General features: G+C 38.0%; 1 protein-coding gene across 4 annotated transcripts in view; it reads left to right on the top strand.

Moving 5' to 3' along the window:
• NRDC (nardilysin convertase) overlaps positions 1-23,434 on the top strand; it is a 93,910-nt gene that overhangs the window by 32,390 nt on the left and 38,086 nt on the right. For 2 of the 4 annotated variants that reach the window (XM_037745808.1, XM_037745807.1), the window contains exons 2-7: positions 16,238-16,340; positions 16,389-16,577; positions 19,189-19,322; positions 20,359-20,428; positions 20,642-20,723; positions 22,302-22,455. In XM_037745808.1, coding sequence (XP_037601736.1) covers positions 16,238-16,340; positions 16,389-16,577; positions 19,189-19,322; positions 20,359-20,428; positions 20,642-20,723; positions 22,302-22,455 — 732 coding nt within the window. Of the gene's footprint in view, positions 1-16,237; positions 16,578-19,188; positions 19,323-20,358; positions 20,429-20,641; positions 20,724-22,301; positions 22,456-23,434 lie in introns of all 4 variants that reach the window. The other 2 variants (XM_017548739.2, XM_037745809.1) reach the window with 2 other exon arrangements.

The following is a 23,434-nucleotide window of genomic DNA, read 5'->3' as shown; positions in this document are numbered from 1 at the left end:
AGCACTGGATAGCAGTGGTTTTAATTTTGTTGTTAATTTGTTGGACAAAAAGTAGTTTATTATTTTAATTTGATTATCTTAGATTTCTAGTGAGATTGCTCATCATTTTATTTGACATCTTGTATTCTTGTAATGTTTGTAGTATATATAATTTTTTCTTTTCTTTTCTTTTTTTTGAGATAGAATCTCCACCTGTCACCCAGGGTGGAGTGCCATGTAGCAATCTTGGCTCACTGCAACCTCTGCTTCTCTGGTTCAAGCCATCCTCCAACCCCGGACACCCGAGTAGCTGGAATTACAGGCGTACGCCACCACACCCAGCTCATTGTTTTTGTATTTTTTGTAGAGATAGGGTTTTGCCATGTCGGCCAGGTTGTGTAGTATATATTTTTAAACTTAATTTTTATTAGAGTTTTTTTCTCTTAATGATTTGAAGGAACTCTTACATGTTTAGTTTTTCTTTGTCCCAGTATGCAATTTGCTATTTAGTTTTGTTTATGATATTTCGTTTTATGAAAGCTTAAAATTAGTACACAGTGAAATCTTTTTTTTTTCTTTATAGGGTCTGGATTTTTTATCTTGTTGGCACAAATTTTCTTCACCGAAATATTATACCAGTTTTTTTCTTAAATTAACAACATTCTTTCCTTTTAGCTCTGTTATAGAACTGAACTTGGGTCTGCTTGCCTGGCACAATAAGAATATAACCACACCAAGGTTTTGCAGCAGTAGAAAGAAAGGCATTTATTTGCAGGACGCTACACAAGGAGGACCAGGTAGCTAAAGCTTAAATCCTGACCTCCATGATGGTTTACAGGTAAGGATTTTTAAAGGCAGGGGTAAATTTCAGGATAGCAGAAGTTACAGGCTGTTAAAACATTCGCACTGAATGAAGAGACCCCTCAAACAGGCTTTGTGTGAGCAACAAGGCTGCCGATGGGCTGAGGCCGAAAATGAAGTCAGCGGTGGGATAGGAGTTGGTTTTATAGGTTGTGGGCAAGGCAGTGGAAAGTTACAAGTTACAGTTTAGGGTGGTTTTTTGCAAGCTGGGAGGGGGTCATAGGGTGTGGAGTCACGAGGTTGGCCAAGCTGGGAGGGGGTTGCAGGGTGTCGTTTTCCAATGGCCTTGTCAATTGGGACCTGAATAAGAAACAATAGAGAATGTCTCAAAGTTAAGTAGGTGCAGGGGTTGATCATTTTTTCTTCTTTTCATCATCTTCCAGCTACTTTAGGTTTTCTAATTCTGGAAGGCTCCCTAGAGGTGTACATGTGGTTCATGGGGGTCGCCATGCCATCCACGGCATGGTCAGACCTTACACAGGCAAAATCGTAAACCATACATGGAGGGTTACACATCGATTTTGGCCTAAAAGGGTGGGATATCTTAGAAGTGGCATACAGGTCATAGGTATAGAAGATTTTGATTTGCAATTGGTTAAGGATGCAAAGCTTTGTCTAAAAATTTGAGACCAGCAGAAAAAAATGTTAGCTCTGGCTCATGGGTATAACCTTCTCAAGGCCCCTCAGAAAGAAATTTAGAACAAAGAAGGGTAGTCAGAGTTTAGTCCCCCGTTCTTCTATATCTGAGGTTTCTGTGCTGGCAGATCCTTTTGGTGGGGGCTCAGGTTTCTGAATAATAGCTGGAGACATGTTAAGATGTTATCTTTAGTTTCTATAGGGAAGCAAACATTCTTGTGACTCTAACCTTTGGCTATTTTTGTTGTTGTTGTCAGAAATGGGGTCTCGCTCTGTTGCCCAGACTGGTCTTGAACCCCCCTATCCTCAAGTGATCCTCCCTCCTTGAGGATCTTGAACTGCCTCTCAAACAGTTGGGATTACAGGTGTCAGCCACCATGCTGGGCCAGCTTGGCTGTTGTTACTATTACCTGCTTGTTTATTCACATTTATTTTTCAGGGCTAACTAGGTGCCTGAAGTTTCCCTTGAAATAACTCAAGATTTTCCTTTATTTCTATGCTTGAGGTCCCTGGTTCATATCAATTCCCCGTTTTTTGTCACTCCTCAATCCTGAGGGGTACTGGGGTGCTGACTGCTCTGCCTACTTCCTATTGAATTGGGACAAAGAGTGGGGACTAGGATATGAGGATAGTAAGTTTCTAGCGCAGAATTCAAGGTATCCATGAGTCCCAGGCATGGCACCATGGTGCTGAGCTGTCATTATTTGTATTAGTCACTGCTTTATTACATTTTAACACACATTTGATTATGATATAAAGCATAAGAAAAATTAGCAAGATTGATATGTTTAACTTTAGCAATCCAGAACACATGGATTGTATTCCATGAGGAATCCAAGAAAATGAAGAAAACCAGTCCTTAGGAAAAGTCAGAGATACCTGTTGTAATCAAGTGACTTGTTCTCTAATTTATCTTAGATGAGCTTCTACCTTAGCAGATTCATTTATATAAGTACAGCATGTGGTATTTGCAACCATACACACTCCTCCCTGCTTGGCTAAGATGTAATCTGAGGCTATCCTATTATCTAAGACACCTGAGCCAATGAATTAATTCTTTTCTGCTAGGCAGCTATTGCTGCTGAAGTTTCCTTAGTAAGAATTCCTAAAGGGAGAGATTTCTAATCATGTGCTCATAGGACACCACTCCTCACCAAGGTAGCAGTCCATCCAAAGAAATACCCAGCTCCATCTTTTTAGTACCTGGGCAAGAATACATTTGTATTGGACTTGTTTCCTTTTTTTTTTTGAGACAAGAGTTTCGCTCTTGTTGCCCAGGCTGGAGTGCAATGGTGTGATCTCGGCTCACTGCAACTTCTGCCTCCCAAGTTCAAGCAATTCTCCTGCCTCAGCCTCCCAAGTAGCTGGTATTACCTGCATGCACCACCATCGCCTGACTAACTAAGTTTTTTGTATTTTTTTTAAATAGAGGTAGGGTTTCTCCATGTTGGTCAGGCTGGTCTCCAACTCCCAACCTTAGGTGATCTGCCCGCCTCAGCCTCCCAAAGTGCTGGGATTACAGGTGTGAGCCACCACACCTGGCCTTGTTTACTTGAGTTAATTTACTTGGAACTAAGATCTGAGACTTCTGACTTGTTTAAAGAGCAGGCTTCTAAAGAGGGAGTAGGGCCCTTGCTCCTTTCAAGAGGCAAAATCAAGTAAGCCTTTTTTTTTTTTTTTTTTTTTTGAGACAGAATCTTGCTCTGTTGCCAGGCGCCAGGCTGGAGTGCAGTGGTGTGATCTCGGCTCGCTGCATCTTGCCTCCTGGGTTCAAGCAGTTCTCCTGCCTCAGCCTCCCAAGTAGCTGGGACCATGCCCAGCTAATTTTTGTGTTTTAGTAGAGACGGGGGTTCAACCATGTTGGCCAGGATGGTCTCGATCTCTTGACCTTGTGATCCGCCTGCCTTGGCCTCCCAAAGTGCTGGGATTACAGGCGTGAGCCTCTGTGCCCAGCTGTAAGCCTTTTAAATAGAGGCAGAGTCTCATTATTTCTGCCAAATTTATTTGTGATAGCTTCAAGTGAAGGGACTTCAAAAATAAGGAATTCTTTTATGTAATATCTGGAAGGGGCCCTCGGAATATGACAATTGAAGAAACTGGAGTATTATTGTTCTATTAACTGGGTCGGATGATGCATCTATAGGTTACCTGTCTTTGTCATTCTGAGAAATTCTGATTATAAAATTGCCCTTTTAATTTGGGAGGATGAAAGTCCACAAGGAATCATAACAAAAAGGCAATTATGTTTATAGTTCAGTGTGATCACCTGAAGTAATTAAGACCCCAGGGCAGCACACGGAATTTGCTTAGCCAGCAGTAGACAGAGAAAATAAGAAAAGTGGCCAGGTGTGGTGGGTTACTCCTGTAATCCCAGCATTTTAGGAGGCAGAGGTGGGTGGATAACCTGAAGTCAGGAGTTTGAGACCAGCCTGGCCAACATAACATGGTAAAACACTATCTCTACTAAAAATACAAAAATTAGCCCAGCCTGGTGGTACTGCATGCCCAGCTACTAGGGAGGCTGAAGCAGGAGAATCGCTTGAACCTGGGAGGTTGCAGTGATCCAAGCTCATGCCATTGTACTCCAGGCTGGGCTACAGAGCAAGACTCCATCTAAAAAAAAAAAGTGATGACAAATAATAGTGTAAGTATTTTAGTATTTCTGATTATTTATCTTTAGCAGTCTGTCTTCTGAATAGCAACTTGAGATCTGTCATTCTTAGGAGTGTGCCACCTTTCCAGGTTTGGATGGTTAGGACTGTGATGTTCTTTAAGGTGCAGTTCCTGTTTTTGTTGTGTTCTCAGAGCTAGGGTCAGAAGACTCATGGGGAACCCGCTTAACCTGGGAATGGTGGATTTATGGTTTGGCCCTTGCCAATTTTACTTAGGAATGAGTCATCAGTAGTACCTCATATGGTTCCATCCAGGGTGAAGTTTATCTTAAACCAGTTTTCTTAGAGTCTTGAGAGCAGTCAGTTGAGGTGTCCAGATATTAGACTCAAAGTATCGTCAGTTAAAATGGAAAAAGCCAGTGGCAATCTGATGTTTCCTTCTTCTGTAAGTCAATTTACAGGGACTCAGGAAAGAGGTAGTAGCAATTTTAATGAGTCCAGGTGAGAAAAATAGAAGAAACGTTAGTTTGAAGACTTGTAGCCAGGAAGGAATTCAGGATTTAGTTCAAATAAAAGCTCATGAACAATGGACAAGGCTAGCATCTAATAACTGGTATACTCTAGTGTCCTTCTGAAACATAATTTTTCTTTATCCAGTGTCCCATTTCAACCAACGACAACTTATAATAGGACCAGTGTACCTGTTAAACAAGTTTGAGTCTTCTTATACTTTGCCTAATTATTTGCATAAAGTGCAGCAAGAATAGTTACTGGCTGTATAGGCTCCTTTTAAATTGGCCTGGCTGGAATGTTTTTTATAAGAAATCTCAGATTAGACTTTTAAAAGCCTCGTGAACCAAAGCAATTTGTCTGTGCCTGTAGATATCTTTATGAATTGGGTGAATTCTCTTTATGATGCCCCAAATGTCTTGATGTTCCTGGGTCTGTCAGAAAGTTACATACTTAGGCTCATGCTAATCGCAGCATTTTGGGAGGCTGAGGTGGGAGGATCGCTTGAGCCCAGGAGTTGAACAGCTGCTCAATGTAGTGAGACCCTTTCTCTAAAAGTTTTTTTTTAATTAGCTGAGCAGGGTGGCACATGACTACAGACTACTTGGCAGGCTGAGATGGAAGGATTGCTTGAGCCCAGGAGATAAAGGATGCAGTGAGCTGTAAATTGCACCACTGCACTGCAGCCTAGGCAGCAGAGTGAGACCTTGTCTCAAAAAAAAAAAGTAAAAAGAAAAGAAAAAGTGACATATTTTACTTAGAGCAAGGTCAGGAACATAGGGGCTTGTTATTGGCTCTATAAAGTTAACCTCAGTTCCTCTATGCAGTCTAGTTATATCTTAAAATATGCCATTTCAGTCAAACCCCTGGTAAAATAACCAGTGTCTCTAATCGTATCTTCTTATAAGAGAAAATAGATTCTTACTGAATTTATGCAAATAAGTATATTGCTATATATTAAGACTACTCAAACATAGTTTCCAAATATTGGAGTATTAACAACAACAACAGAGACAAGAGTTTCAATTGATAAAGGTTTATTTAGCCAAAATTTGAGGATGCACCCTGGCAGGCCACAGGTCACAGCAGCATGTGTGACCTGTGCTTTTCCAAAGAGGGTTTTGGGAACTCAGTATTTAAAGGGGAAAGAGCAAGCAAAAAGGGAAAATAAGGGAGGGAGGCTAGACAGTAAGGTAAGTGGCATATGGTTACAATCTTGTGAGGCTCTAATTAGTGCTCAGTAAATCTATATTTTATGTAAAATAAACATGTGAAAAGAGAATGGAGTAGAGGAAAAAATCAGTTATGAAGTTGTCTCAGGGTAGGCAGTTGGGTGATTTCTAGTCTTGTTCTGTACCTGTGAAGATACAACTAGATGTAAGAAATGTCAATTGATAATTGACATTGTTGGTATGAGGTTTAACAGAACACCGTTTTAGGTCTAGTTTATAGGGCGATATGTATTTTGAAAGATTTTGGGGCTCACAAGGAATTTCTTTGGTAAGACATTCATTAGCCAAACTGATAATTCAAAGATTTCAAAAAGTAAAACCCTTTACTGTTTGATAGAGAAGAAACTCACTTTTCCAAACAATCATAAGACCTGATAAAGACAGCATGAGGCCAATTGAATCTGTTTTTCTCTCTCTCCCTTTTAATTTTTTCGGAGTTTACTAAAAAGGTAAACAAATCTTTTATTACCTCCTACTAATATTACAGGAAAATCTCATTCAAAAAAGAAAACTAAATTTTATCATTGCATTAGTGTATTATTAATGCTAAAGCTAATTTTTATAAAACCTTATAAAGAAATCCAATTTCAGTTTTGACCGCAAAAGATAAGCCTTTTCTTTAAAAACTGTATATAATTTTTATTAAAGAGCAGATCAGTGCTCCAAGAAAACTGTTACTTTGAGACAGTAGCCCAGACTTTGGCCTTGCATCCATGTACTTTTGATATTAATGTTTAATTTTTTAAAAAACGAAATAATCCCCTTTTAATTGTAGCCAACTTGAGCATACACAGAATTCCTTTCACAAGATCAGTCTTTCACAAGCCTTTTACAGTTTTGTCCTATCATTTTAACTTGACAAAAGTTTACTTTTTTTTCCCTTGATCACTTTGACTGTACAGAGTTCTCTCTGTTGTAAAAGAAAAAATTATGCTCAAATGCTCTTTATATTTTACTTTTCCTTTAACAAAAAAACATTCCTGAGTGGTCGAGGTGGCTCACGCCTGTAATCTCAGCACTTTGGGAGGCTGAGGTGGGCGGATCATTTGAGTCCAGGAGTTCGACAACCCTGGCCAACATGGAGAAACCCCATTTCTACTAAAAATACAAAAATTAGCCAGGTATGGTGGTATGTGCTGCCTGTTGTTCCAGCTACTTGGGAGGCCAAGGCAGGAGAATTGCTTGAACCTGGGAGGCAGCGGCTGTAGTGAGCTGAGATTGCACCACTATACTCTAGCCTGGGCAACAGAGTGAGACTCTGTCTCAAAAAAAAAAAAAAAAAAAAAAAAAAAAAATTTTTTTTTTTTTTTTTTTTTTTTTTCGAGATAGGATCTGGCTCTGTCGCCCAGGCTGGAGTGACTTCCCCTCTCCGACTCACGTGATTCTTGTACCTCCGCCATTCAAGTAGCTGGGATTAGAGGCGTGTGTCACCACACCTGGATAATTTTGTATTTTTAGTAGAGATGGGGTTTTGCCATATTGGCCCAGGCTGGTCTTAAACTCCTGGACTCAAGCGATTTGCCTGGTTTGGCCTCCCAAAGTGTTGGGATTACAGGTGTGAGCCATTGTGCCCAGCCAGAATTGCTTTTTTTGTGTCTGGACTTATTTATAAGCTAGTTTGGTATCATAGATAACATAAAGACATATATGTATGCATTCATAAACAAATGTAAACAAAGACCCTACAGCCTTGATTTTAAAACTAGCCATGTGACTGGCAAAACTCACCAGTTCAAAATGACAGCTGGATTCAAATTATGAATCTATAAATGGAACAAGTCAAAATCTACTTGTCTCACATGTCTCAAGTCCTCACCAGAGGAAGCAAGCTATATCTCAAAGCCTAAAAATCTTTTACTTTAAGAAGGAGCTTAGGCCATGCTAGAGGAAGATAAAAAATAGATACCAAAGTAACACAAAACCATAGGAATTTACCATAGTATTTTAAAAGGTTAGTTTTTCCATAATAAAAAGTAATTTCTCTTGATTTGAAGTAGCTTTGAAGTATAAAAAAGAAAAAAAAAGTAATTTCTGGTACCTCCAAAAGCCAAAGAGATCAGGTAATACAGTACAAAAGAGAGGAGAGTTTTGGATCTGAGAGCATGCTGACCATTTACAATTAATGGGATTTCCAGAGGAAAAACAGGCGCCTCCCAAAGAAGAGTGTGGTACCTCTTCTGTTTTCCTTAAGCGATCCCAGGGTATTAGAAAAAATTTTTGTCCTCTCATCTGGCATCAAGAGTGGCAAGAGGAAGGGGTGTCAGCAGAAGTAAATGGAGAAACAAAAGATGTACACGTGTGTAGCAGGGGTTTAAGAAGAGAAATTTAGTAAACTGAGAAATTTACTCAGAGAGAGAACAGAGGCCTTGAAACTAGATAGATAGATAGATAGATAAAACTATAGAGGATAAATATACATAGTTTTATATATATAATATATAGTTTTAAGGCCTTATAAATGTGTTATACATAATTATGTATGTAAAGGTATATGTCATACAGTTAATAGGTAATTTTACATATATTGTTATATATATAGTTATATATACATACACACAAATTTATAAAACTATAGTTTTAAGGCCTCATATATGTTGTATATGTAGTTATGCCTATATAGTTATATGTCATACAGTTATAGTTATATAATTTTATATGCATAGTTATATATATAGTTTTATATATATACAAACCCACAAATATGGCCTAAATAGTAGTTTTAATTAGACTTTTGACTGTAGAGTTCTTAAAAAAAATCCTTTCAAATCTCTATCAGATTTTTAGCTGGGACAAACAGTTGATATTTCTGGCTTTTGAACTCTTTTTACCCCAAAGGTATTCTCCCCTCCATGAAACTAGTGTTAGCCAGGGTTATGACTTCAACAAGGACACAAGAAGTCTAAAAAGAGGTAGAAAGCAGTCTTCAAAAGATTCAGAACTAGCCCAAAGACAGCTGAAAGGAAAATTTCATCAGCTATAAATGGAGTACAGAACACATTTCTATTTGGCCATATTCTCTAGAGCCTCAGTTTCTCAGCTGACCTTCTATACACAAAACCTGTACAGGTATTGATCGACTTACGACCTATGCAACTTACGACCATTCAACTTTAGGACCACAATTGCTAGCCACGACTGCTCCGCGCCTGGCAGCGCAAACGTTGCCCAGCTGGGCATACAACAGTGCGGACCAGCTTCCGGCAGCACTACCATCTCCATGTGCATATAGCCGACTCAACTTACGACCAAATCGTGTTACGACCGGTCTGTCGGAACCAATCGTGGTCGTAAGTTGAGCACTAGCTGTACCAATAGACATACCGAAAAACCCATTTACTACCCCACCCCTATGGAGGACAGGAAATCAAAAGCTTCCTATAGAAGAAAAAAAGTTCAATAAATGACAGAAGTCACACAAATATCAAACCAAAAAAATGACGTGTTTCCTGGCTGGAAATTCAACCCAGGCAGCCTCAGTGCTTTACCACTACTATTCCTGGAGGGGATCAGCAGTTTTGAGCTTGCAAAGGATTTTAACCTTGTTTTATGTGAGATATTTGCTCTTTAACTTAGTCAAATGAATTCTTAAGGCTAGTTGTAACACTATTAAGTGTCCTTCGTAAAACTTGTTTAGAAAGTAACTTTTTTTTTTTTTTTTTTTTTTAAAATCAATTGTTTAGAGAGATGCCTAAGATTTTTTTTTTTTAATTTAGGGGTCCAGTTTGAAGGTTCCCATTCAGACTACTTTTTTTAGTCTTTAGACTCTATCTGGAGTCTAAAGAATATTGTGGCCAAGCAGTACTGCAATAAAAAAATTTTTTTTCTTTTTTTTTCTTGGGCCCAACTCTAAAAATGGCCTAGTTCTGCAGAATGTACCCTAATGGGCTACAAAGGAAATAGAACTTGTGTTTCTCAAATGAAACAAAACCCTGGAAGGCATTAAAGGTTTGTCATAAAACCTTGGTGACAAACCTTTAATGCCTTGGCTAGGTGTTAAGTATTAAATAGATTTTCAAGTAAGCAAATCACAATCAAAATGTGATTTTTGAAGGTTTCGATCTTCAGCTCTGGGGTATCTCCCATTAAATGCATTCTAATGAAGTCTTCTTGCTAAAGCAAGGCCAGATTTCCTGTGCTGAAAGGAAAAATACTATGGAGCTATCACCCATGAACCCACCACTTTGTCAAAAGACATCTTCTCAGGTGATTTGTTTCTAATGCTGAGAAAGTAAAAGCACCACAGGACAATGGTGACTGGTTGCCCACCAAATACATGGATCTGTCCTGAATAAAATAATTTAGGCAGCTGCTGAATTGGGCCTGAGGGTGGCTGTGGCCAGGGACAAAACTGGACTTTTGTCCCTTTGTAGTTGCCAGATTTTTAGAGAACCTAACCAGAGCCTGCTGACTCAATGCAATAAGGCTGGATATCCACACCAAGATTTTTGCAGCAGTAGAAATGAAGGCATGGTGTTTATTTATAGGGTGTCAAGCAAGGAGGACCAGATGACTAACCTGTAAATTTTGACCTTCCTGATGATTTGTAGGTAACAGTTTTTAAAGGCAGGGGTAAATTTCAGGATAGGAAGAGTTCAGTCCTCAGTTTCTCCTTATCTGAGATCTGTATGCCTGCAGATCCTTTTGGTGGGAGTCCAGGTTTCTGAAAAACAACTGAAGAGACAGATGTTAAGATGTTACCTTTAGTTTCTGTAGGGAAGCAAACGGTCTCGTGACTCTAACTTCCTTGGCTATTTTTAAGTTACTATTACTTTCTTGCTTATCAAGTTGCACGTTTACTTTCCAAGGCCAGCTACGTGCCAGAAATTTCCCTTGAAAGAACTCAAGATTGTCCTTTATTTCTATGCTTGAGGGCCCTTGAGGGCCCACAAGCCCTTAAGAGGTGTCCCTATTCTTTTCCAGCTTTAGGAATCTGGAATTTATATATGTTGAGTGTAAGGTAGACATGGCTATTTTTTTCTCACTAAACGAATAGCTTATTGTTTCAGCAACATTTGTTCAGTCATGGTAGTAAATGGCAATGTAACAATATTATATACACTGCTCTGTTTCTAGAACCTATTCTCTTTCATTGATCTGTTGGTGTTCCTGTTGGTAGTTCAGTTTCATTTCATTCACCTTAAAAGTCTTTATTTTTATTTTTATTTATTAGGGTTTGTTTTTGAGATAGAGACTCACTCTGTTACTCAGGCTGGAGTGCAGTGGCACAGTCTTGGTTCACTCTGCCTCCTGTTCAAGCGATTCTTGTGCCTTAGCCTCCCTGAGTAGTTGGAATTACAGGCACGCACCACCATGCCTGGCTAATCTTTGTGTTTTTAGTAGAGACAGGGTTTCACCATGTTGGGCAGGCTGATCATGAACTCCTGGTCTCAAGTGATCTGCCTGTCTCAGCTGGGATTACAGGCATAAACCACTACGGCCAGCCTAAAGACTATATTTTTTATACCTGGTAAGGCAGTTCCGTCTCCTTGTTCTTTCTTTTCAAAATGTTATTGACACTTTTGTATGTTTTTGTTCGCATGAATTTTAGAATCAGTATGTCAAGTTCACAAAAAAAATCTTGTTGGGATTTTTTATGGGAATTGCTTTGAATTTATAGATTAATTTGGGAGAAGAATTGGTATCTTTATAATATTGGATGTTCCCACCCAGTTACATAGTATGACTATTTAATGAGGTCTTTAATTTCACCTGTAAAGTTTTCTAGTTTTCCTAATGTTGGCTGTGTTGAGTAGTATTGAAAAGAATGTGTTCTAGTGTCATGCTACTTAGAGTCAGTTCCTCCTAAGCCACAATGAAGTTGGGCAAATAACACCTTTTTTTGTGCTTTAGTTTCCTCATCCATAAAATGGGAATAATAACTCATTAGGGTTATTATGAAGATTAACTGGGTCAAGACATAAGTTGATACATTTAAAATGTGAGCTATTATTAGGTATATCTATGCATTTTATAGTTTCTATTGCTTTGATCAAAGGGATTTTAAAACCGTCTTACATTTGATGTCTAGGAAAGGTACTGATTTTTGTCTATAGTTCTTTGATTTTGGGTAATTTGCTGAACTCTATTTAGTAGTAATAATTTTGGGGTTTTAAAATTCGTAAATACATGAGAGATACTCACGAGAATGAGTTGGCTTTGAATTCCAGCTTATACAACATCTTTAACAAACAGCAGTAAATTTTCAGAAAAGTGTCAAGATGGAGAAAAAGGACTTTGAGTCTGTAGCGGCAGCAATTTGTAGAAAGGCAAATAAATGGCAGGCAAAGCCTAATTAGTAAACTTGTTAATGTGGATTCCTTTGGTGTCCTAAAGTTGTATTCAGTGGTTAACTTGTGTTCGTGGTAAAAAGGGGGTGGGGTTTATTTTTTTTTTTAAACCTTTTTTGTCTTTGGAGTAAATTTAAGAGCTTTCCTGTATCTGCTTTTTAATTGCCTTCAGTTCAACAATCCTTAATGCCAAGGAGGCATATTTTGAGGTGGCATATTGTGGTCTCCCACAGTTGACTATTTGGCACAGAAGTACATGGACTGACTGGCCAAGTTATTATAGAGTGAAGGCCTTTAACTATCATTTTAAAACCTCGAAAACTGTAATATTTGATATACACAAAAGAAAACAGGCAGCTTCTTTGTAAGTGGTGAATGACAAATCCAAAACTCATCAATTTAAGAACTAGGATCTACTTCTGGTGTTCTTGATCATTTTAATCCATCTGTATTTTTACATGTTGCTCTGCCTTCCCACCCCAACAAGTGGTTTTTTTTTTTTTTTTTTGAGACAAGGCTTTGCTCTTGCTTAGGCTGGAGTGCAGGCTCACTGCAACTTCCGCTTCCCGGCCTCAAGCCATCTTCCCACCTCAGCCTCTGGAGTAGCTGGGACAATAGACGCACCATCCCCAGCTAATTTTTGTACTTTTTGCAGAGATGGGGTTTTGTCATGTTACCCAGGCTGATCTTGAATTCCTGGACTCCAGCAATCTGCCTGCCTTGGCCTCCCAAAGTGTGGGGATCACAGGCACAAGTCACTGTGCCTTGGCCCTGTATAGCGCTTTGTGTTTATCATTCCTTTGCTTAAAAAAGTTTTATCATATATATTTGTATACCTAAATAATATGCTGTTTACTTTTGCTTGTTTTTGACATTATATGAATGGTACTCATCCAGTTCTTTTTTCGTGACTTGGTTTTTTCACTTATGTTTTTAGGCTTAACCACTGTTGTAGTTTGTTGCTGAATTATGTATTTCCCTGTGTTGCAATATTCCACTGTGAAGAAAATTTTCATTATATGAATATACCACAGTTTTTCTGTTCTGCTGTCAGCAGACGTTTGGATTGCTTCCAGTTTAAATAATTGAGCTTATTGTCCTGAGACTATCTCTGCTCTTATTTATTGATCTGGAGCTTAGGCTTTTTCTAGGGTTTCCTGGGAAAAACCATTATTTTACCACATGTTTATAGGTCTATGGTTTTCTGGCAGTTTTCTCCATTAATCTGATCAAATTTGCGTAATGTCTTCTAGTGATTTATAAAAATTTGAGATCTGCTAACAGTGTCCTTTGCTGTTTTCTGTCATCATTTTATTCTCACAAACCAAAAAAAAAAAAACATTTTTTTTTTTGAGATGGAATCTCATACTGTCACCCAGGCTGTAGTGCAGTGGCGAGATCTTGGCTCACTGCAATCTCTGCCTCCTGGGTTCAAGCAATTCTCCTGCCTCAGCCTCCCAAGTAGCTGGGACTACAGGTGGGCATGACCACACCCAGCTAATTTTTTTTGGTATTTTTAGTAGAGATGGGGTTTCACCATGTTGGCCAGGATGGTCTCGATCTCCTGACCTTGTGACCCACCTGCCTCCGCCTCCCAAAGTGCTGGGATTACAGGCATGAGCCACCGTGCGCAGCCAAAAAATATAATTTTTTTCTATCATTTATATGTGATTATTTTAGATTATTTATTATATTTTGAGACAGGGTCTCACTTTTTCACCCAGGCTGGAGTGAAGTAGCTGAATCTGGGCTCACTGCAGCCTGGACCCCCTTGGGCTCAAATCGTCCTCCTACCTCTGCCCCCAAGTAGCTGGGACCACAGGCACAGGCCACCATGCCTGGCTAATTTTTTGTAGAAACAAGGTTTTGCTACCTTGCCCAGGCTGGTCTCGAACTTCTGAGCTCTAAATTGTGATTATTTTATTTGAAAAACAGATAAATCCCAGTTTTCAATCTTCTCATCTTAGGCTAGAGTTTCCCTTCCTTGTCTTTCTTTGAATATTATTCTTAGTTTTTGCTTTTTATCGTCTTCAAGGATCTGCTTAAGTGTACCTTAAGGATCATCTTCAAGGATCTGTTTAAATGTACCTTGTCTTAGACGACTTCCCTGACTGCTTTCTTCTTTCTTACATTCTGTATTTATCTGTCATTCTGTATTATACTGGTTTATCTCATTATTAGACAGTGAATGCCTGATGATGAGGAATTTGGTTTTTACTCTTTTTATCCTTAATGCAGTATGGTATCTGATATATAAAGGGTGCTAAATAAATGCCTATTGAAATACATGAAAAAATTAGTATAAATGGGGCTGGATGTGGTGGCTCATGCCTGTAGTCCCAGCACTTTGGGGGGCTGAGGTGGGTGGATTGCTTGAGCCCAGGAGTTCAAGACCAGCCTGGGTAACATGGCAAACCTTGTCTCTAAAAAAAATACAAAAATTAGCCTGGTATGGTAGCATGTACCTGTGGTCCCAGCTACTCCAGAGACTGAGGTGGGAGGATTGCCTGAGCCCAGGAGGTTGAGGCTGCAGTGAGCTGAGATCGTGCCACTGCACTCTAGCCTACACAACAGAGTGAGACCTTGTCTCAAGAAAAAAAAAGAGGAAAAATTTAGTGTAAATGGGAGAAAAAAAAAAATAAACTGAAAAAAAAAAATAACTAAAAAAAAAAAAAAAAAAAAAAAAAAAAAAAAAAATTAGCCAGTTATCAAACTGGCACAGTGGTCTTGCAGTTAAGAATCAGGAGCCTGAGCCAGGCATGGTGACTTATGCTTGTATTTCCAGCACTTTGGGAGGTTGAGGTGGGTGGATCATTTGAGGTCAGAAGTTTGAGACCAGCCTGGACAATATAGTCAAACCTGTCTCTACTAAAAATACAAAAATTAGCTGGATGTGGTGGTGGGCACCTGTAGTCCAAGCTACTCTGGAGGCTGAGGCAGGAGAATCACTTGAACCTGAGAGGTAGAGGTTTCAGTGAGCTGAGATTGCACCCCTGCACTCCAGCCTGGGCAACAGAGCAGGACTCCGTATCAAAAAAAAAAAAAACACACACAAAAAAACAAAACAAACAAACAAAAAGAATGAGGAGGCAGACATAGTGGCATATACCTGTAATGCCAGCCACTTAGGAGGCTGAGGTGGATTGCTTGAGCCCAAGAGTTTGAGACCAGCCTGGGAAGTATAGCAAACTCCATCTCAATCTTTCTGTGGGGCTACCAGTCTGGGGGGGATTTCATTTTCATAGATATATAACCATTTTTCAGTTTACAAAAGCAGCTTTGAAGATGGATATGTCAAACATTTTATAGAAAAGAAAATCAGCAGTTTAATTTTATGTGATTTTGCTTTAATATTAATGCTTAGGCTGACATGACTGTTCTATATATTGAGAGATGCATTTCTCTTGGCTAAGTCTTCTGGTATGATAGAATGTTTACTTACAAACTGAGAAATAGGGGAGGCCTAGTGGTGGGCTGTATAATGTCTTTAACTAAAATGTGGTTTTTGAATAGGTAAATATGTTTGTATAGTTCAAAATTTAAAAATACAAATGGTATATTATGAAATATTCTTACCTTCATTTCCTTCCAGCTGTTCAAAAACTGATTAGCTTTTGGGATTCCTTCTCCAGAGCAACCAATTTTATTAGTTTACAGATAGTGTTAGTTTTATGTGTGTGTATGTGTGTGTGTGTGTGTGTGTGTGTGTGTACTTGGATTTTTTTTTTTTTAAATTATAAGCTGATAACTTGTATGGGTGTAAAGAACAGCTGAACAGGCCAGGTGCGGTGGCTCACACCTGTAATCCCAGCACTTTGGGAGGCCTAGGAGGGCGGATAACCTGAGGTCGGGAGTTCCGAGACCAGACTGATCAACATGAAGAAGCCCCATCTCTACTAAAAATCCAAAATTAGCCGAGCATGGTGGCGCATGTATGTAATCCCAGCTACTTGGGAGGCTGAGGCAGGAGAATCGCTTGAACCCGGGAGGTGGAGGTTACCGTGAGCCAAGATCATGCCATTGCATTCCAGCCTAGGCAACAAGAGTGAAACTCTGAAAGCACACACACACACACAAAACCTGAATCAAAATGTGTGATGATTATTTTTTTTTTTCCCAGATACATCAAATTACAGAATGGCTTGCAGGCACTTTTGATTTCAGACCTAAGTAATATGGAAGGTAAAACAGGAAATACAACAGACGATGAAGAAGAAGAAGAAGAAGAAGAAGAAGATGAAGAAGAAGAAGAAGAAGAAGAGGAGGAGGAGGAGGAGGTGGAGGAAGAAGAAGATGATGACGAAGATTCTGGAGCTGAAACACAAGATGATGATGAAGAGGGTTTTGATGATGAAGATGAGTTTGATGATGAACATGATGATGATCTTGATACTGAGAATAATGAATTGGAAGAATTAGAAGAGAGGGCAGAAGCTAGAAAGAAAACTACTGAAAAACAGGTGTGAGTCATGTCTGTTTTCTTCTAATTTGGGAATTCTTTGGGACAACTTCTAAACTCAAGCTTTATTTCTTAATAGCAAAAAGGAAGTATATATTTATCTTTTGGTCTTCAGTAAAGGTCTATTCTGTATCAGAATTACATTTTGAAAACATTTTGCTCCGATTATAAAAGTAATAAATGCTCATTATAGAAACTAATAGAATATAAAGAAAACAAAATTATAAAAATCTCCCATAGCCATATGTCTCAGAAGTAATCAGCACTCAGAGGTATTTGAATTTATGTGTAGTTGTATACATTTTATGTTTAAAAACAAATACTGGTTGATGAGGATCTGCAAAATTCTTAGCCTGGATTAGAGAAATAAGAGTATGTTACCCTTGGTAAGACTGGAAAAAGAAGAAGGAAATAATGGGGCTAGTGTGAAATCTTTACATGGGCCTAGGGCTCTGACAGTTATTGTATGAGTAGTTTCTATATAGATAATTGAGTTTGATTTAGCTCTTTTTATGAGAAAGCAAAGCTCTTTAAATGAGTACTTTGGAAGAGTTGAAATAGCAACAGGGCAATTGAGCTTATTTAATATATAACAATAGTCAGTGAATAGATAAAAAGGATTTGATAGGGAGGATTTCTTAATATCTTTTGAAGAATACCTCCAATTTTGTAGTAGGGAGTACCCAGAGGATAATTTTTAGAATGTTTATGGTGGAATTGACCAGCAAAAGTTGGTTAAAGCTAGTTTCTTGAATATTGATAATATATTCAGGATGGTATAGTTTACATACAAAGAGGCCAAGATGGGCAGATCACTTGAGTCCAGGAGTTCTGAGACCATCCTAGGCAGCATGGTGAAACCCTGTCTCTGTAAAACATTAAAAAAAAAAAAAATTAGTCGGGTGTGGTGGCACATGCCTGTGGTCCCAGCTACTTGAGAGGCTGAGATGGGAGTATCACCTGAGCCTGGGGAGGTCAAGGTTGCAGTGAGCTGTGATTGTACTACTGCATTGTACCCTGGCTGACAGAGTAAGATTTGTCTCAAAAAAAAAAAAAAAAAAAAGGTCACTCTTAAAGATGTGAAGATTTGAGATGTAAGTAGTAGGTATGATTTAATAGTCATTCTTCTTGGAAAAAATTATTTTTTTCAAAAGAAAGATTGTACCAGTTATTTTACTCAGTTGTTGGATTGAGTCATATTTTTAAGAAGCTTTTTGCTGTTTAGTAAGATTATTAGTGATCCTGTTTTTGGGTGGCATGATAGGCCAAGGATTAAATAGTTTTAACTTGGAAAGCTTTAGAGATGGATACCGAACACTTCGGGGGGAAAAAGGTATATATATGTCACTTGATAGTCTATATATAGTCTATATGCTAAGGTCTCTATGAACAGATTGGAAATTGATAGATTTACTTTTAAATAGATCTCATAATTCCAAATAGAGCATTAATAAAAAGGAATAAATTATAAAAGTCACAAAGTGAAAAGAACACTGACAGTCAGGAAACCTGTGTTCTAATTCTGGCTCTATTCCTGTCTTTCTACATGATTTTAGGTGTTTCATTTTCTTTTCTTTCCCCCTCAATTTTAAAACAAGAATATAAATTCTAAGTCCCATTTTAGCTCTAAGCCTGACCATGTTATAACTTCTTAACTGAATGCTTCTCATGCATACATTTTTTTCTCTATCTTTCCACCTATCTATAAGTAGCTTTTCCCATGATCTGATTTCTTTATATTTCCTATTAATTGATAAAGCATTTTACAACTAATTAAAAATTATTTTGATAGCCATTTTTAATGTCAAGACATTATAAAATACTTAACATTTATACAGCAATTGTGAACACCTTTGACAAATGAAGATATATGTTCAGCTTTTTTGGTACCCCTTTTTATTTTGCTGAGGTAGATCAAATTCTAAGTTTACCTTTTCTAGCAGTGGGGTCAGAGTCTAGTGATTACTTTAAAAATGGCTTAGATGCTACCTTTCTTTTCTGAGAACTCAGTGTGATATAATCCTTATAAGATATTGACGGCTAATTTTATGGATTATCCTACTGGGACAGTGGAACCTAAGTAGTTTGAGGACAAGATCAAATTGTTTTGATTCAAAAGCAGTGGGTTCACTAGTGAAAGGAAACATCCCATGATCATAAGTGGTAGATGTTTATATTCATTGAATAACTTTCTGAAAAAAGGAAATAAAGTAGATTAGTCTTGGTAAGAGATGGCTTAAGAGTGGTATAGGGCTTTGAAGTGTTTTTATGATCTAATTTTTATTTGAAAAATATGAACCTGGTTTAAGGTAAATATGAGAATTCATAAAGGAAGCAGGAAGAAAAGTATTTGATAGTTTTTGGAGAATATTTACCTAATTAAGAAGTTTACTTTTCTGAGGCATCTTTTTTTATCCCTCTTCATTTTCCTCCTCCCAAAGGAAGTTGTTCTTGATTTTAAAAGTTTGATAAATTAACAAGATTGAAATTTAAGTATGATATACACTGAATTAAGATTTGTTCAGGGCTTTCTTAATTCAATTCTCAAGTATGAATTTCTCAGGTATGAATTTTTTAGGTAGAAAATTCTCAAGTATGAATTTCTTTTCTAGCAATCGCAGAGCCTGTTTTTGCTGTGGTCAAAGCTGACTGATAGACTGTGGTTTAAGTCAACTTATTCAAAAATATCTTCAACTCTGCTGGTCAAGACAAGAAATCTTTATGGGGTAGTTGGAGCTGAAAGCAGGTTAGGCACCTATTAAAACATCACAGAACAGGTTAGATTGTGGTTTGAAGAACTGGATATTCCCCCATGTTTTAACTGACTTTATGTGCCTAAGTCTTCAAAATGGGGTTTACAGTATCAAGTGAGGCTGTTTGGTTCTTCTGAAAACACACTTTCATTTTATGACACATGGCTAGACTTTATGCCAGGTACATGCTATTTTTTGAAAACCTCTTTTTTTAAGAGGGTAACGTTTCACCAAATAGGTTAGCCCTGTAAAATTGACATTTGCAAAGTTTGAAGAAAACAAATGAATTTGGGAAAGTTAATAATTCACCTTTCTGTCTTCAAGGATTCAAATTGACCGTTTTTTTTGCCTTACTTTGTTTTTTAACTTACTATAATTATGCCCCAGCAGTCTGGGTGCAGTGGCTCACACCTTAATCTCAGCACTTCGAGGGGCTGAGGTGGGAGGATTGTTTGAGTCCAGGAGTTTGAGACCAGACTGGGCCTCATAGCTAGAACTGGTCTTTTAAAAAAAAAAAAAAAAAAAATTATGCCCCAATCGTTTTAAGTGCAGTTTGGTGTACCTCTTGGCCATCAATTTTGTTAAAAACTGATTTTCCCAAAGTATTGGGAGAATATATACTGATAAGTAATGTATGCTATATATCTTCAATTAGAAGGGAAGAACTAAAAAGCCTCTTTAAAATTTAGTTATACTTTTCAATAGCTACCGATTTTATCTTTTTTATCACTTACTATTTTTGTTAGATGTTTTCCTAAAATGTTCTTATTCTATTTTAATAAAATTTTCTAAGTTACATGTTGAGAGGTTTCACGTATAGTAACTGAGTTACTCAACACAAAGCTTTTAATTGCTTAGAGATCTTTAGAAATACCTACTTAGTTACGTTACTTCTGCAGATTTCAAAATCTAATAATTCAAGGAAAAAACTTGGTTCAGAATTCTGAAATGGTGAAATGAAATGATATTTGGGAGGGCTGTCCAGTCCCTCTTCCCTTTTTTTCTGTCTGTTTCTGCTTTTTTCCTTAGGTCTGCACCTGTTCAGCATTTGGCAGGATGGCAAGTGGAGGAGCAGCAGGGTGAAACTGACACAGTTCTGGTGAGTTTCACTTTGCTGCTCCTCCTGATTCTCAGGGAAAGAATTTTTTTATTTCCTACTGGAAAACATCCATCTTCAAATGAATCCTTAAGATGCGAATATTATTCCTTTAGGGTTGACTCAACTATTTGTATGTATTCTTATTACTCCAGTCTGCAAATATTATTCCTTTAGGGTTGACTCAACTATTTGTATGTGTTCTAATTACTCCAGTCTGCTGCGGCTCTTTGTGTTGGAGTTGGGAGTTTCGCTGATCCAGATGACCTGCCAGGGCTGGCACACTTTTTGGAACACAGTAAGAATTTGTAAAATATCATTCCCTGTTGTTTTTTTTTTCCTTCAAACATATGTGAATTGATATCAAAAATTAGTAATTGATTTGACAGAAGTATGATATATTTAGCAACAGAAAAGGCTAAGAAAAAAATCATTGATTTATGAATGTCATGGGTGAAAGTTTTAATTTTAATCTGGATGTACTTAGTTTGAGAATTAGAATGAAACCACATAGAAAACTTTTAAACTGTAGTTGTTACTATTATTGAACTGTGATAAGGCCAACAGATCAGGAGATGATTGCCATTTTCTAGGAATTGGCTAGCCCTGGGGAAGGTAGTCCCTTCCAGTGTTAGCAAGGCCCCCAGCATTAGAAATATGGGAATTATCTGGGTGAGGTGGCTCATGCCATAATACCAGAACTTTGGGAGGCTGAGACAGGTGGATCACTTCAAGTCAGGAGTTTGAGACCAGCCTGGCCAACATGGTGAAACCCCATCTCTACTAAAAATACAAAAATTAATCGGGTATGGTGGTGGCCATCTGTAGTCCCACCTACTCGGGAGTCTGAGGCAAGATAATCGCTTGAACCTGGGAGGTGGAGGTTGCAGTGAGCCAAGGTTGTGCCACTCTATCATCCAGCCTGGGTGATAGAGTGAGACTCTGTCTCAAAAAACAAAAACAAAAAACTGGAAATTCAAAAGGCATGATTATAATATAAAAACAAAACAATAGAAACTTTCCATTTAATTTGGAATGTGCCTAAATAAAACCTATGGGGATGTTACACAGTTATAAATATTTATTTTTCTGAATTACTCAGTTTTTAATGGTCTGATTTTCTAAAGTTTTTGAGGGTATACTTCTAACTTGAAGTTTTACAGTAGCAATTAATCTGCATATATGTTTGTACTTAAATTTTAATCTCTTTAAATTTAAGAGATTACATTGTAAAAGCCGTAGCAGTTAATCTGCATTTATGTGAATTTCTTTGAATTTTAATCTATTTAATAAAATGTTTTAATCTATTTAAATTTAAATCTTCTTAATTTCTTTATAAATTATATGTTTATCTTAAAAGTAACATGAGCATTACAGAAAGTTACAAAAACAAATGTAATAAAGAAAGTATTATTTAGGTTTGGGTATGGTGGCTCATGCCCTAGCCCTTTGGGAGGCCAAAGTGGGCGGATCACTTGAGGTCAGGAGTTGGAGACCAGCCTGGCCAACATTGTGAAACCCCATCTCTACTAAAAATACAAAATTAGCTAGGCATGGTGGCATGCACCTGTAATTCCAGCTGCTTGGGAGGCTGAGGCACGAGAATCACTTGAACCCAGGAGGCAGAGATTGCAGTGAGCCAAGATCCAGCCTAGGCAACAGAGTGAGAGAGACTCTGTCTCAAAGGAAAAAAAAAATTCAGACATAAGCATTTAATGTGTTGGTCTACTTTCTTTCAGTTTTTCTTTTTTTTTCCTCTCTCTTTTTATTCGGTTCAAAGCCAAATCTTTCCGTTTTTCTATGCATATAAGTTCATATATGATAAATATATTGTCTGTGTCTTTGTGTTGTATGACTTTGTGTTCTTTCCATTTAGTGGTATTCATGGGTAGTTTGAAATATCCAGATGAGAATGGGTTTGATGCCTTCCTGAAGAAGCATGGGGGTAGTGATAATGCCTCAACTGATTGTGAACGCACAGTCTTTCAGTTTGATGTCCAGAGGAAGTACTTCAAGGAAGCCCTGGACAGGTAACTAACTCCAAATACATTTTAATTTTAAAGATCTAATGACACTTTGAAAATGTAAATAGAGTAAATTGTCACAATACTTTACTTAGACCAGACATGGTGACTCATGCCTGTAACTCCAGTACTTTGGGAGGCTGAGGTAGAAGGATTGCTTAAAGCCAGGAGTTTGAGACCAGCCTGGGCAAAATAGTGAGACCCTGCCTCTATAAAAATAGGTAAATAAAAAATTAGCCAAGCATGATGGTGCGTACCTGTAGTCCTTGCTACACAGGAGGCTGAGGTGGAAGGATTACTTGGGTCCAGGAATTTGAGGCTATAGTGAGCTACAGTCACACCACTGCACTCCAGCCTGGGTGACAGAGTGAGACCCTGTCTCAAACAGACAAAACTTTATTAGGAAAAAAGAGCTGTTAAACTATTAGATACACTTTGACTCTTATTCTGTAATGCATAGTCTTTGTATTACAGATGAAAATAAAACTAAAAACCTTTTGGGTTTTATTAATAATGTATTCTCTATTGACTCATTATTACAAATTTTTTTAAGAGATACTGTCTTGCCCTGTTGTCCAGGCTGGAGGGCATCAGTGCGATTGGCCATCAATTGCATGAATGTGTGGCTCAGTGCAACCGAAGTCTCCCAGGCTGAATGTGCTACCACCCCTAGCTAATTTTTAATTTTTGTAGAATTGTATTGCGCAGGGTGGTTTCAAGTGATCCTCCTGCCTCAGCCTCTCAAAGTGCTGAGATTATAGATGTGAACCACTTTGCTCAGCCATTTAAAAAACACAGTTTAATAGAAAATATGGAAAAACAGAGAAGCAAAAAGGGATAAGATTGCCTCTAATTTTACAATCTAAAGATAACCAGGGCCGGGCGCGGTGGCTCAAGCCTGTAATCCCAGCACTTTGGGAGGCCGAGGCGGGTGGATCACGAGGTCAAGAGATCGAGACCATCCTGGTCAACATGGTGAAACCCC

Source organism: Cebus imitator, unplaced genomic scaffold (genome assembly GCF_001604975.1).
Source record: "Cebus imitator isolate Cc_AM_T3 unplaced genomic scaffold, Cebus_imitator-1.0 Scaffold214, whole genome shotgun sequence".
NCBI lineage: Eukaryota > Metazoa > Chordata > Mammalia > Primates > Cebidae > Cebus > Cebus imitator.
This window is presented reverse-complemented; position numbering and strand designations above follow the sequence as displayed.